General features: G+C 42.8%; 1 protein-coding gene across 1 annotated transcript; it reads right to left on the bottom strand.

Moving 5' to 3' along the window:
* Positions 1 to 1512: 1512 nt before the first annotated feature.
* On the bottom strand, positions 1513 to 14489 carry LOC311313645 (abnormal spindle-like microcephaly-associated protein homolog; the record flags this gene model as incomplete). The annotated part of the gene is made up of 10 exons (XM_084443819.1): positions 1513 to 1627; positions 6244 to 6371; positions 6463 to 6639; positions 6769 to 6923; positions 8343 to 8535; positions 8732 to 8923; positions 11716 to 11865; positions 13815 to 14024; positions 14147 to 14306; positions 14407 to 14489. 10 exons carry the CDS (start codon positions 14487 to 14489, stop codon positions 1513 to 1515), a joined length of 1563 nt encoding a protein of 520 aa, XP_084299945.1.
* Positions 14490 to 14673: the final 184 nt, after the last annotated feature.

Below are 14673 nucleotides of genomic sequence, written 5' to 3'. Positions count from 1 at the left end.
TTTCACCATGCTTTATATTGAGAACAAGAATACATGTAGCAGCTCTATGCACTTTTAGATTGCATAAACATTAAAATAATGCATCTTGGAGATTTGTTAACTTTGGTTGACGGTGAGCCATATTGACGGTGAGTTTTTCAAAGCGCAGAACGCAAACACGTTTTTAGTGATAATTTTATTGTGATAAATGTAATCAGATTGTATTGTGTTTTATCATACCAGTTAATGTCATTTTATTTATTTAGGCTACCAGTATATGCTTGAGTAGTTTAAGACAACACATTAACATATCACATTTCTCACTAAACTTAATGAGAACATGGGCCTACTGCATGTTTATTTATGTTGACTAAACTTTCTCAAGCTGTATCTTTTGAATGATAGACGGGTGACAGTAGCCTACATCAAGTACAGTGTTATTTTTGTATCTCTCTGAAGTGTTTATTCATGTTTTTCGGCAATCAAATGGGGCCGTACTAGTTTCCTTTCGGGGGAGGGGAGGTGTGCAAGCACCAGTTACCCTTTTAATTGCATAAATGGTGCATTATGGTTAATGTAGTACATTTGTGGATATTTTGGTCTGAAATATTCAAATCATAGGCAAGGACATTCACAAATTGTGAAATTATGATATACTATGAAAATATGTTTATCATGAAATAATTTACAATCTTTTTCTTTCCATGCATTTACTAAGACCAGTCATTGGGAAGGACCCACTATTCCTGTATTCCTGCTGGCTAGATGGGTTATTTTGTTCGCCCTCGTGCATCGATCAGGACAGTTGGTTGAGAGTACTTTTATTCCTCTTCAAGGCCGCCATAGAAAATGAATGGCAGGAGAAATGCTTTATTCCACAGTGGTTAGAACGTACAGTATACAGAGAATGGAATATTCCATCCAATGGCACTGTCCCTCTCCTCCCTTCGGGGGTGATGTCTTCCCCCCGAGAGAAGCACAGCTCTCAAAGCGAAGGAGGCAGCAACTATTGTCCCACAGGAGCAGAGGAATGTAAGATGGGTCCCAGGTTGGGCTTTTACTCCCATTACCTCTGTGACCAAAATGGATGGGAGTGTACTGTAAATGTGTCCTCAGTACCAGCATAACCAAATGGTTATTTCTAATGCTCCTATTAGATTGCATCCACTCAGGCGACATTTTTGAACTACCATAAACGCAAGGGATGCTTACTTTCGTGTGCCAATATTTTTGCAGCACAGAAAGTTTCTCTGCTTGGCATTCCTGGGAGTGGATTACAAGTACACTAGTCCGGTCAGTTTTGCTCTAGGCCCCCGAACCTTCCATAGAGGTTTTAGTAACCATTTATGATAGGAAATGTGTATGTGGAATCAAAACAGATTAATATAGCAATAATATATAACAGAATTCATACACTAATTTCCTGGAATACAACTTTATTCACAACAGCAACATCATGATAAAAAAAAATACAAAATGAAATTAAAATATAATAAAAAGTGACTTGAATAAAAGGTTTTATAGAAATTCAGTTCACTTCCTGCAGTTCACGTCTTCTTTTAGCACATAAATTAACATCTTTATTGCTACCAGAGGGTCAACGATGTCTTTCCGAGTGTCCTTCCTGAGAACCCAGTCTGGAGCGAATCTGAAACAATAAGGACAAGAGACAGCACATAATTAATTTTGTGCTAATATACTTTATATAAACGAAGGGGCCTATTCAGAGTTAAGATAAGCACACACAACAGGCACTTAATACCGAAACTGTGCACCTCTCCTGGTACGCTTTTCAGAATTTTTTGTGCGGGGCAAGAGGTGGAATAAACCTAGAATTCAGGTATGCCTGTTTTGTTTGATCTCAATGTTATGGAAGCCTATCACATGTAAATATCGCCATTCAATAGACAAGTGTTTTCAACAATTCCAGCAATCTTTCAACTGTTTGTATTCTCAAATTAATTTTTTGTCTATGCCTTACAATTAAAGGCATGCTCAATTTAAAGGTATTCTGAAAGACAAATACCATGGCTGTCAAAAACCGCATACTGTACTTTCATACTATTTGGTATGCCAGAAAGGGTTCCACATATGCTAAACTCAATCGAAAATGTATTTTTCACCCTCATTTCGGTTTTTGAGTCTGACTGATAAGCCCAGTTCCAATTCCTAACACTCGCTGCTCTCTCTGTATTGCCCGTGAGCGCTTCCCCCCCCTCCTATCAATTGCTTCGTTTTCCGGAAGTGGCGGCCCTGACGTCACGTTTTTTGAGAATTTGCATACTTCGCCCCTGATTAGCATATTTAGATTGTTGCGTAGGCCACCTTATCATTTACCTAGCCTCGCGTCTCCAGTCTCTCCTACGAGGATGGACATTCAATTTGGTAAACGGTGCCATGTCCTTGGCTGTTCTCTAACAAACAAGCCTCTCCACTCCCTCCCACGCGATGAAAGAAAGAATAAGTGGTTGAATTTTATTTATAATTGTAATATTCCCGAAACCCTTCCTAAATCAGTCTTAGTGTGCGCTGCGCACTTTACTCGTGAATCGTTCATAAATCTCGGCCAGTTTGAACAAGGACTTGCAAAGTTCCTGCTTCTAAGGAACGATGCTATACCAACTGTTCGTGAAGACGCTGAAACTGTAAGTACAAAAATACCAAACTCCACGAGTTGTGCTTTGTGTGTGTGGATGGTGGCTGTTGTAGCCGGCGCACTAACGTTAGTATTATTCTAACAGGCACTTAGATTGTTTACAGTTGGCTCGCCTATTTTCTATTTTGGTAATAACGTTAGGCCTATGTGACTGCTATTTTAGCCTCCTGGTTTAACTAAAAAGGCTCGGGTACATTAGCCAACAAGTTGCTGGTAAGCTATAGACCTTTTTCTGTGCAACGTCATCATCCTGTTTCGAAATTGCACACGCATCGCTGTAATGACACCTGTCAATAGAATCGATGCATTTGATTTATGAACCTGGTGGCAACCCTAACCCTAACGGCTGGTGGTTGTCGTTTTCTGGACTAGAAACTTCTCGCTAGGCGAGTCAAAATCGTAAGGAACCAAATTAGCTGCCATCTTTTCAAAACAGCAAAGTCGGCGGTAACATTACCTGGCGGGAACTAAATAATTAGCATACTCTGAAGCAAGTCAATTCAGCCCTGGTGGGGGGGGATACTAAAATAGCCCTGATAAATACATACATGTTTATTCAGACGAAAGGACATTATAGAACACATTTTCGGGACCAAAGGTAGAGATAGAACGTAGGTTAAATTAGCATATGTGGAACCCTTTAAGTATGTCTGAATACATATTACATCAAAGGCAGTATGCCAAAAATACCAGGATGTCCTACAACATCTGGTCACATTTTGCAGTATGCAAGCCAGCATGCTTTTCTGTCTATTCTGACCCACAACCCTCTGTTCAGCATAATAGCTTTTGTGAACATGTTATGTATGGGGTGGCACGTAGTTCAGGAGGTAGTGCGGGCGGCTGGGGATTGCAAGGTCCTCGGTTTGATCCCAGCTCCTGGAAGTGTGCCGAAGTGTCCTTGAGCAAGACACTGAACCCCAAAATCGCTCACGTGCGGTACCCAATACTGGCACTTCACAGCAAGAAGGTCGAACTTTTCTGTGCGGAGTTTGCATGTTATCCCCGTGTTTGCAAGGGTTTCCTCCCAATGAACCCAATACAAAAAACATGCAGAACAGATGCTCTACAGTCCGGTCCAAGAGCTGGATTGAGCGTGTCAATGGTCAATGCATGAACGATGGCTGCCCACAGCTCCTGGCTGCTCCTAGAGGAGGACTGGTGACACCCGAGAATGGCATGTGTGAGTGTTGTGTGCCATGTTGCCCTCTCACTATGTGTGTGCAATGTGTCACTGGGTGGCTTAATGAAGAACCTCCCCCCCCTCGGTACCAGTAATTATTATAAATTCCTCAAAAATAGTTTGGAAACATTTCGGTCAATTATTTCTCTCCTTTAATAATACCAATTGGTATTGTATTCTATGTCGTTGGAAAGCCAGATTGGTCACCATTACAACAAGGTGCAACTTGTAAGGATTGTGCATTCGTGGAATGAGCAACACAACTAAACGTGTGGGTAGCACCAAAAAAATGTGCCACAATCCCCTGCAATATTCTTCTGTTGGTATTCACTCGTTTTGAGCTTCAAGTGCTGCCAGTTGTGTGCGCTGGTGTCAACAGCACCGACAGTGGAGCCTAAGAATGTGGGGCAGCGTCATGTTCAGTGATGAATCAAGACTCCGTCTGCAGAAGCTGGGTGGCAGGATCAACGTATGGAGACGGTGTGGAGAACGCTATGCAGATTGGGTGGCAGGATCAACGTATGGAGACGGTGTGGAGAACGCTATGCAGATTGGGTGGCAGGATCAACGTATGGAGACGGTGTGGAGAACGCTATGCAGATTGGGTGGCAGGATCAACGTATGGAGACGGTGTGGAGAACGCTATGCAGATTGCTGCACGGGGTATCTGGTACCGGTATCTCTCACAGGCAAAACAGAACGTCATCATTGAAGGCAATCTCAATGCAGTGACATACTGGCAGGGCCTAAAATTAACACCCGCCAAGCGCCAATGGTGGGTAGAAATTGAGTTTGGTGTGTAGAAACAAACAAACGCTGGACCGCCAGTGGCCAATAGCTGATTTGGAATCACAAGTGTTTTTTTATGTGCTTTGACCATAGTTAAATAGTGTCTTCTACCTGACTATTTTGACCCTCGCTGCTCACTGTACAAAGGCCTACGTGATGTGGGCCGGATATGTTTCGCGTTGTTTCACCTTGCACGGGCGGCCGGCCGGTTCAGGCTAATGTGTGAAAGATGTGGCGACACATTCCTGCCGTTGAAAGCACCACCAGATGTTGAGCAAGAAGAACGGACAATTAAACGTAATACTAATGTCACTGCACGGCACAGCGTTTTATTGAAAAGTGGAAAATTGACGAGGCCAACCAGCTGCGGTCATGGCTGAAATATGAGCCCCATACCAACACAATGAGCACGCGAAAGAAAAGCAGAAACAAAATACTTTCGACTTAAGGACAACAAACGAAGTTAGAAAGCTTAAAGGACCATGAGAGGTCTAGGTGCCACACCGATTGCCTCAAAGCATCTCAACCCGTGAGCTCGACCCGTCGTGAAGTCGGGGACATTAGGTCAGAAGGGCTGCCAAGTCACATTCAGCGTGAGACGCACGCATTTCAGCCTATTCTCACGCTCACATGGCACACTTCACAATCCTCACGCAGAGAAATGACCAACCCCTAAATACAAGCAGTTCAATGTTCATGGGACCCTTGTTTTGAAATTACATGAATGAAGGAGAGAGGGGGTGTGGGGGTTAGTCAAATAATGCATGAATTTTCTTCACCGGCCATTGGCTGGAGTAAATTTTACACGCTGGATATTGGAATGAGATTCTAGAGCCAGTGGCGATCCCATATCTCCAGAATCGGTGACCTAACTCCATCCTGCAGGATGACAACGCTCACTACCACAGAGCAAGGATCATCACAGAGTACCTCCAGAATTTGGAGTGGAGAGGATGGAATGGCCTGCCCTGAGTCCAGAACTCAATCCATTGAACACTTGGGATCAGCTTGGGTGTGCTGTATGTGCTAGAGTGACCAACACAACCACGCTGGTTGACCTTCAACTCCTGGCTGAGGAATGGGATGCCATCCCACAGCAAAATGTGACCAGGCTGGTGACCAGCATGAGGAGGAGGTGCCAGGCTGGTGTGGCTGCGTACAGTATAGATCTTCCACACGTTACTGAGGTCCCTAACAGTGTAAAATGAATGAAGTGTAAAAATGGCCAATGTGTTGTTTTTCCTTATTACTGTGGGAGAATGCAATCATCCAATCAATTAAGGAACAAAACAAGAGTGAATACCAACAGAATAATATTGCAATGGATTTGTGCACATTTTTGGGGGACGCTACCCACACATTTAGCTGTGTTGCTCATTCCACAAATGCACGATCCTTACAAGTTGTACCTCGCTGTAAAGGTGACTAATCAGGCTTTCCACAATATGAAATAAAACACCAATTGGCATTATTAAAGGGGAGAAATAATCGACCGAAATAACGTTTCCAAACTATTTTTGGGGAGTTTATTATAAATAGAACCAGAAACCATATGACAACATACTTTCTATCGATCGACCAAAGCTCAAACTCATGCATGCACATACAAACAAATTCTAAACCACGGCACACTCACTTAGCCACTGGCTTGAATTTCCGTGGGGTTGCTTGGACAGTTCTTTCTTCATCCATTTTGTGTTTGCGTAGAGTGATTCTGTAGATACTTTGAATACGGTCCAAAGTCTTAGGGAGCTTCTTCACCTCCTGAGACACAAAATTAGCAACAAACGTTCGGTTGTAAACAAAAAAAAAAAAGTAAATAAAAAAAGTCATTATTCCCACTGGTAGCACTCACCAGAGCTCTGTGCTGGTCCTGCAGTAGGAGAGCCAGAAGGAAACAGGCTTTAGTAAATATGCGTCCTCCCTTGTCTGCCACCTTGTCTCCAGCCTTCTCTCTGTAGATCTGAAGTAGATCCAGGAGGGTGTCCACAGAGTGCTCTACTGCATACACTGCCTCAGTGGTCTTATTGTACTGATAGGGTAGGCAAGTTGGAGGGGGGAGAAAGAAAGATCATGAATTTGGGACTCGGTAGATTCCAAACAGACACAATATGAAACTAGGATTCAAAGGCAAAGGCAAGTGGTCCAAGGCTATAGATACCTTGGACAGGTTGAGGAGGATCTGTATGGCGTAGGAGATGATCTCCATACAGGGGACACTCCTGTTGCAGCTCCGGATCAGAGTGAAGATGATCTGAGTAGCTCCTCTCTCCACCAACGTCTCACAGCACTCAGGGGACAGCCTGGTAGCAATCTCTGCAGAGAAATTGACAGAGGACATCTACTGTTAGAACATAGACTGATCTGCCTTGGGGGTGAGAAGAGCAGTAGTACAGTGTAGCGTTGCACAATAAACCGGTACCAACGGTCTACCGCGGTGCCAAAACGTCACGGTGCCAACTATACTATAAGCTCTATACAACGGTACTACCGTTGAACACGGCAGGGGGACAATGTTACCTCTGTTCCCAAATTCACTGATTTCTGCTAATGAGAAGACTGGCTCGCGACACCTTCGTGCAGCTCCCAATTTGTTGGCTCGCGCGCACATCTCTGCAGTCACTGGCTCGCGACACCGTTGTGACAGCTCCCAATGTGTTGGCTTGCGCACACATGCAACTCCGCAGTCACAATATATATTGACGTTATCTGTATGCCTGGGCGCGAGCCAGTCTTGTTCTCAGTAGGCTATCGTAATGTCAGAAGCGTTCCCTAGCTCCGAGTCCGCACCATCAAATGTAACATTATTGAAGAAACATAACTCTAAAAGTTTAATATGGAACTATTTTGGTTTTAAACCATATAAACAAGGAAAAGCTATAGATGATGGCCGTCCGTTGTGCAGGCCATGCAGCAATGCCGTACAGGCAAAAGGAGGCAACACATCAAACTTAATAAAGCATACAATCTCGTCATCCAGACCTTGCACTGGAATACAGACGAGCTAAGGAGGTTAGTATGACTTTATTTGTTATAACTAGTAGTGTTCTTGCCATTAGCTAATATTACAAAAATGAATGAATAAACCTCTTAGCTAAAGCGTGTGCTGCTGTTGCTAGCTATCCAGCCAATGCTAGCCAGCTGGCGAGCTAATGAAGTAACGTTAGCCTACCTGCTGTCATGTCGTCATGCACAGCTGTTGAATGAAATTTGTCATCCTCTCATTCCAACTCCAAACTCCTTAAAATAATGTGAGCTAGATGATGTAGGCTGAGACGAATCCAATGATAATCCAATGATATCCACCTCTTGACATTTGGTCATTTGATCTGGTTTTGACTTAGAAAGTGCAAGCTAGATAAGCATGTAGATGTCACTGCCATCGACCAAAACCCAGTGGCCCTCCGCTGACCTTTACTGGTGTTTGGTGATACTACACTTGTATGTAAACATGGCTGATTCTGTTGTTGTTGTTAGATAAGCGTTTTAAATATTTAATATTAATAATTCATAATATGCATAATATATTTTTACTTACCTGTAGAGTTACAATGTAATGCATTAAATGCATGTTATTCATGCACTTAGTATCGTGATACTTTGGCTGGTATAGTATCGCAGGTCAAATATTGGTATCGTGACAACACTAGTACAGTGGCCTTCTCAATTGGACATATTCATATGCAGTGCAGATAGCCCTTACATCTCACTTTATACAGAAAACAAGATCCTTACCCAAGTTTTCAAGAGCTTGCAGGATTTCGGAGAAGTGCTTGTATCGGAGAAGGTACTCTATGGCAGTGGAGGTCTTGTTACACAGCCTGTCCTTCTCTTTGACACCTAGAGAGACCTTCCTGAGATGATGCCTTATGGCCACCATTTTGGGTTTGTCATTGAGCTTTCGGGAGCAATGCCCTCTCCACAACGCCTAGGGAGGGGACGGGGGGAGAGAGAAAAAAGATTGAAATCAACTCTCCATGCAGCTGAATGTATTGTAATGCCCCGTGTTCTGTATTGAAAAGTGGAGAATAATGCGTTCACTTTTTCTTTTCAGATTAGGGAGTGAAGAAGGCTACAAAGGTAGAGAATACTCTCCTACCTCTGTTCTAGTGAGCCCACAGTACCTGTGCCTTGATGATCCCTTGCTCCACCCTCTGCTGGCGTCTCAGGAGAAGGAACTTCTTGGCGGCATGTTGGATGACAGAGGCAGCTTGGTGGCGGTTGGCTAACCACCTTCTGGCTGCTCTCTGTGCAGTGATCACCTTGCTCCTCTCCTTCAGGTAGTGGCGCCTCTGCTGCCTGGCTCTAAGCCACCTCTGAAATGAGAAGACAAGGCAATGACTGAGTGGTTCATATTTACTGTCATATAGAGGAAATAGGGAGGCAAAGCGCAAAAATATGCCCTCTTCTGTTTGGGTTTGCACCCGCCCTATCTTTCATCAATGAACATCAAAGATAATAATTTTAACCAATCCGTAAAGATTGATTTCACTCTTTTTTTCTTCATCTAGACCATATTAGACCAGGCCTAGATCAACATCTACTGTACATCTGTAGACAAGAGAAATTGTGCATCTCTTTTCTAAACAAGCATCTAAGAGAGGGCCTCGGAGCGACCAGCCATCTTGAGGCAGCAGAGTGAAGTGGTCAGGTGGGGGTGTAGGGCTTGACAATGGCCTGGAGGTAGGAAGAAGCTGTTCATGTAACGTTGTCAGGCTAATCGATTATAAGCAACAAAAAATGGCCCAGCTGATGAGAGTATGAATACATGGCCAACCCGTGTGTGTGATGACAGACAACAGGTGTATCCAAGTGGCAATCACATCCATTTACGCACAGCTATTGGTTAATGCAGACTACGGTAGGCTATATAATGATCCGGGGGTAGTTGCACACATTTGATGGGGATGAACTACTGTATATCATCCTGTATACATGCAGATGTAGGATGGTTGCAGAATAATCATGATGTTAAACGTAATTCAACTATTTATTTCAGACATGGACTGCAGCTCAAATTGCTTTGTATACAGTATAGAGCATACTGTACAACAAGTGGTAAAGTAGGAGATGGTAGGGATACATCAAAATAGCGAGGAAAAACTAGAGCAGCATAAAAGGATTAAATTCTGATTGGAGGGATGGAACCATATTACATAGAGGAAATATTTTCAAGTTTTCCCTAATTGAACACTAAAGGGGTCAGGGTGCATGAAAGAAAAGGGGAAAAGACTAAGGACAAACAGTGTGCACTGTATCTCCTTCCTTAGTGTAACATTGATTTGCCTGACGCGGCTGCATCTGTGAGCGTTTGGTAGCTAAGAAGGGTGTAAAGTGCGCTCCAGACCCTTCTTACAACTCCTCTTAGTGAAAGATCATCTTAGGCTAAAAAGCAATCTGGAAACCCATTTGCTTCTTAAGGGAGGCCTAAAAAGGATCTTAAGAAGCACTTAGCGCTAAGTTCTTCTTAAATGAATCTAGGAAACGCGGCCAAGGGAGTTAACAATGTAGCTTGGTCCTCGCCCATTAATGGCTTTGAATATAAGAAGGACCTTAAAATCAACTCTAAATGTTACTGGGAGCCAATGCAGAGCAGCTAAGACTGGACTAATGTGCTCTCTCCTCTTGGTTTTGGTTAATCGGCTGCAGTTTTGAATGAGCTGAAGTTTCTCAGTGCTTTTTGGGGGAGGCCAGAAAAGAGTGCATTACAGTAATCGAGTCGGCTTGAAATAAAAGTATGAATCAATTTTTCTGCATCTGTTTGATTTATAAATGGCTTTATGTTAAACATACTTTATGTTTCTTAGGTGGAAATTAGGTTTTTATCACCTTGTTAATATGGGATTTGAAGCTTAGATCTGAATCTAGGATAACACCAAGACTCAGGTTTAATCCAGAATGTCAGTTTCCCCAGATCTAAATAGCATTTCTCTTTTTGTTTTAGTGCCAATCAGTATGATTTCAGTTTTGTCCTCGTTTAGCTTTAAGAAGTTATTGCTCATCCATTTATTTATTGCTAGAAGACAGGTAGTAATGGAGTTTATAGCTGCATCAACACCACAGATTATTCTATTGACAAAGCAAGGAAGCACAAGTGTGTGTATCATGGGAAATGTCAGTTTACACCCAGCGTTCCAAAAACCGTTGTAAAATGTTTTATTCGTTCTTTAACTGCACGAACATAATCAAAATGGATAAACAATGACTCAATATAAGCACCTTAGAACCAATGTGAATAACAATGCATCCCATTTTGTAAAAATTTGCAATGCATCGCTTCGTCACCTTACCTCCCTATAATAAATATTAAACATGTAAGTGCAGATGATTTTCAATAGGGTTGCCCCCTGAAAGTCGACGCGTCGAATCATCAGTTGGAGACCCTTAAGTCGACAGATACTTTAAGTCGATCAGTCGTTTTCTGCTCCACTGTCAAGGACTAGGAGGTGGACTAAGATCATTGAAACAAGCTATCAAACACATTCAGAGGCAGCGGAGAGGAAATATGAGCAAGCCTAATAATTTATTTTGAAACTTTATTCTATTTTTTTGTTCAAAGGAAAATAAACGCCAATCAAGGTAAAATAGCCCAATAAAGGCTATTCAAGCATAACCTAAATGGACGAATGTTCGTTCAGAAAAAGATTGAAGCATCCCTCCATCTTATTCCACAAACCGATAGCCAGGCTATTCTAGCTATTTAAAAATGCTGTAATTGCAGTATGTGTCATTCTCGTTGATTTTAAATAGCTTAGCCTACTCAGAAATGTGCCTCGGCAACAATTGGTTCTTTCTATAGGCTACCAATATAGGCCTAACCAAAATAATCACGGAAACTTGATGTCAAGTGATTTTCTGATAGCCAGGAGAAAGAGGGAAAAACACATCGATGATTCGACACGTCGCTTTGAACACCAAGTCTGAGTCGAATCACAAAATCCTGAGTTGAAGACAGCCTAATTTTCAATCCCATTCCAGAATTCAAGAAAGAATGAAATGCACTTGAAGGCTGTTGTAGGAAACGCATCGTTTCTGTCTAATTGTTAATTCTATTCTGCAATACTATGTTTATACTGCTGACATAGCAAGGGTGTTGGAACCTGTGTACCTGTATGGCGATGACTGAATGGATCTGTCTCTTGGCAGACTGCAGGACCCAGTGCGCCCTTATGGCTCTCTGTATCCTCATGGCACAGAGGTGATGGAACACTGCAGCTGAGAATCGCTGCCTCCTCCCTGCTTCAGCAGCTATATGCAACTATATGACAGGATGGGAAGATAAATCAGAATGTGGTCCAAGTAAGCCCAGAGTAGACATCTTTGTAATTATACAAACATAATTCGGCACAATCAGCTGTTTTATTTTACCGATAAATTCCGCTAGATGGCAGTAAGAGACTTGTTTACAAATGAATGGCTAAAACGATAAGGCACAGGGGAGAGAAGAAAAGGCATGGGCCGGCTATTGACAACACAAGCAGAAATGCTGGAACAACAACAGGCAGGTGACCGGTAGGGATGAGTCACTGAAGTAGGACACAATTAGGATGCTATGGCTCAGTGAAACACTCTGATATCAGGTGGTTTTAATTAGTTTTGACAATGTGAATAAAATCAATGATTGCAGCTTTAACAACTACTTGACTGATAGAACAGAACACAATGCAATGCATTAGAGTGGATAGGGTAAAATGTCAGTTCCTAGAGTCACTAAAGGGGTCCCTCAAGGGCTGATTTTAGGGCCTGTTCTTTTTTTACAATTGTATCAAAAACTGGGCTCTACCTAGGTCTCAATATATATATATATATATATATATATATATATATATATATATATATATATATGTTACGGTCAATGTGAGAAAACGGGGAATGTGAGCTTTTCCCGGTTATTGCGCACATTCCCCGACCTCGCGGGGAATGTAGGAGAAACGTGCGTTTCTCACATCTCCCGGGTAATGTGCACATTCCCCGACCTTGCGGGAGATGTGTGAAATTGGTTAGTATTTCTCACATCTCCCGCAAGTTCGGGGATTGTGCACATTAACCGGGAAATGCTTACAATTCCCGACCTTCCGGTAAATCTAGCAAGGTCCAAGTCCAACCGTATGCAAAACCTCTGCGCAGCCGGGTGGTGGGAGAGGGCTCGTGCGCTTAGAACGAGAGGCCCTTGACATTTTGCCCATGGTTTTCGAATACATAGCATCAATTGCATTAATGGAAACATTAAATTGGGTCTAATTATACATGTGTTGAAAGTTAAGATAATTAGCCTACAAGCCGCGAGGCTACGCAACACAATAAGCAAAACAATCTCACTGTTTCACTCGCCCCGCACGGCAGGGACGAGAGAAACAACGCACATCTTCTGTTCTCGGCCGTCTTGAATTGAACTGTTACACCACAGAACGAAACTTACAACTAATAGGTTAGTAAAGGACATGTACAAGTTGTTTGTCAAAAAAATGTAATCTCCATCTTTATTAATTTCTGTGTAAATCTGATCAAACCAAAAAGTGTTACATTCGTCCCGGTCCTCCCCTACAGTTAATAACAGTCTGTGGTCTACCTTGAACAGTAATATAGCCTATGCTGCACACAGTGCAAGTAGTATTAGGAGGATAGGCCTACACTGGTGATCAAGTTAACAAACGCAAAAGGAACATTGCAACAACAGGAAGGTGGGAACCTCCAAAGGAACCCTACACGTTAGCTAGCCGAAAGACAGACGAAAAGACGAAAAATCTCTCTAAGGTGTGCGCCAGTAACGTTAGCCCAACTACCGTGGGTGCCTCTTATGGTGCACGCCCTCTGAGGCGTCACATAAGCCCTCTCCCACCACCCGGCTGCGCAGAACTTTTGCATACAATTGCGCATTCCTAGATTTACCGCAAGGTCGGGAATTGTAAGCATTTCCCGGTTAATGTGCACAATCTCCGACCATACGGGAGATGTGAGAAATACTAACCAATTTCTCACATCTCCCGCAAGGTCGGGGAATGTGCACATTACCCGGGAGATGTGAGAAACGCACGTTTCTCCTACATTCCCCGCGAGGTCGGGGAATGTGCGCAATAACCGGGAAAAGCTCACATTCCCCGTTTTCTCACATTGACCGTAACACACACATATATATATATATATATATTAAGAATAAATAAAACTGCAGAAAATAAGCAAAAATGAGATGAGAAATTGAATAGTTACCTGTCTCCTGGCCATCCAGCTACGGTAATGTTTCTGTAGAATAAGAGTAGAGTCCCTCAAGCGTGTGAAGTTCTCCCTCTCAACCCTAGCCTGCCGCAAGGCCCTGAACCTCCTCTGTAGCAGAAGGATGGCCTCTCTCTGCCTCTGGTATGCTTCTCTCTGCGCAAAGCGACGATAGGAGGACTGGATCAGGACAGCAGCCTTCTGTTCCTGGAGGTGGGATGGAAAAGAGAGGGAAGATACATTTATAATAATGTTAATCTTTTGTTCATACATTTATAGTTGTTTTCTTTAGACTCCAAAGAGAGTTGGGGATAACTCTGTAATTATACCATGAGCAAGTGCTGTCTAGCTCTGTGGCCTCTCCATGCAGCTTGAACCATCACAGTGGCCGCTTTCATTCTCAGGAAGTTCTGACACTCTTCTTGGGCATTCAGAGTTTCCTTCCATCTGCGCTGAATGATCAGTGCGCTGTGCTGGATTGCTAGGAACCTATTATTAAGACAGCACAAAAGTTAACATATATAAAGAAGTAAGGAGGATGAGTATACAGTATAAAATAGAATAACTAGCCTACATCCGTTAACCTTACCTGTTGCGAAGCCTCTTAGCCTGTATACACCTGTGGACTGTTGTTACAGCATTTTGCCTCTCCATAAACTTATGTCGGGCCATGTTCCCTCTAAACCAGGACTGAGGGACAAAATTAAAAGCAACTGATCAGAATTAATTATCTATGAATATCTTAAAGATAGTATTCTCAATAACAATGCACATGTTGAATAACCTGTATAAGCACGGCAGACTTCTTCACTGCAAGGTACTGTGCCCTCTCTCTTCGGCGGAGGAGAGCAGCCAT

Source organism: Borostomias antarcticus (assembly GCF_949987555.1).
Source record: "Borostomias antarcticus genome assembly, chromosome: 10".
In the NCBI taxonomy this organism is placed as follows: domain Eukaryota; kingdom Metazoa; phylum Chordata; class Actinopteri; order Stomiiformes; family Stomiidae; genus Borostomias; species Borostomias antarcticus.
This window is presented reverse-complemented; position numbering and strand designations above follow the sequence as displayed.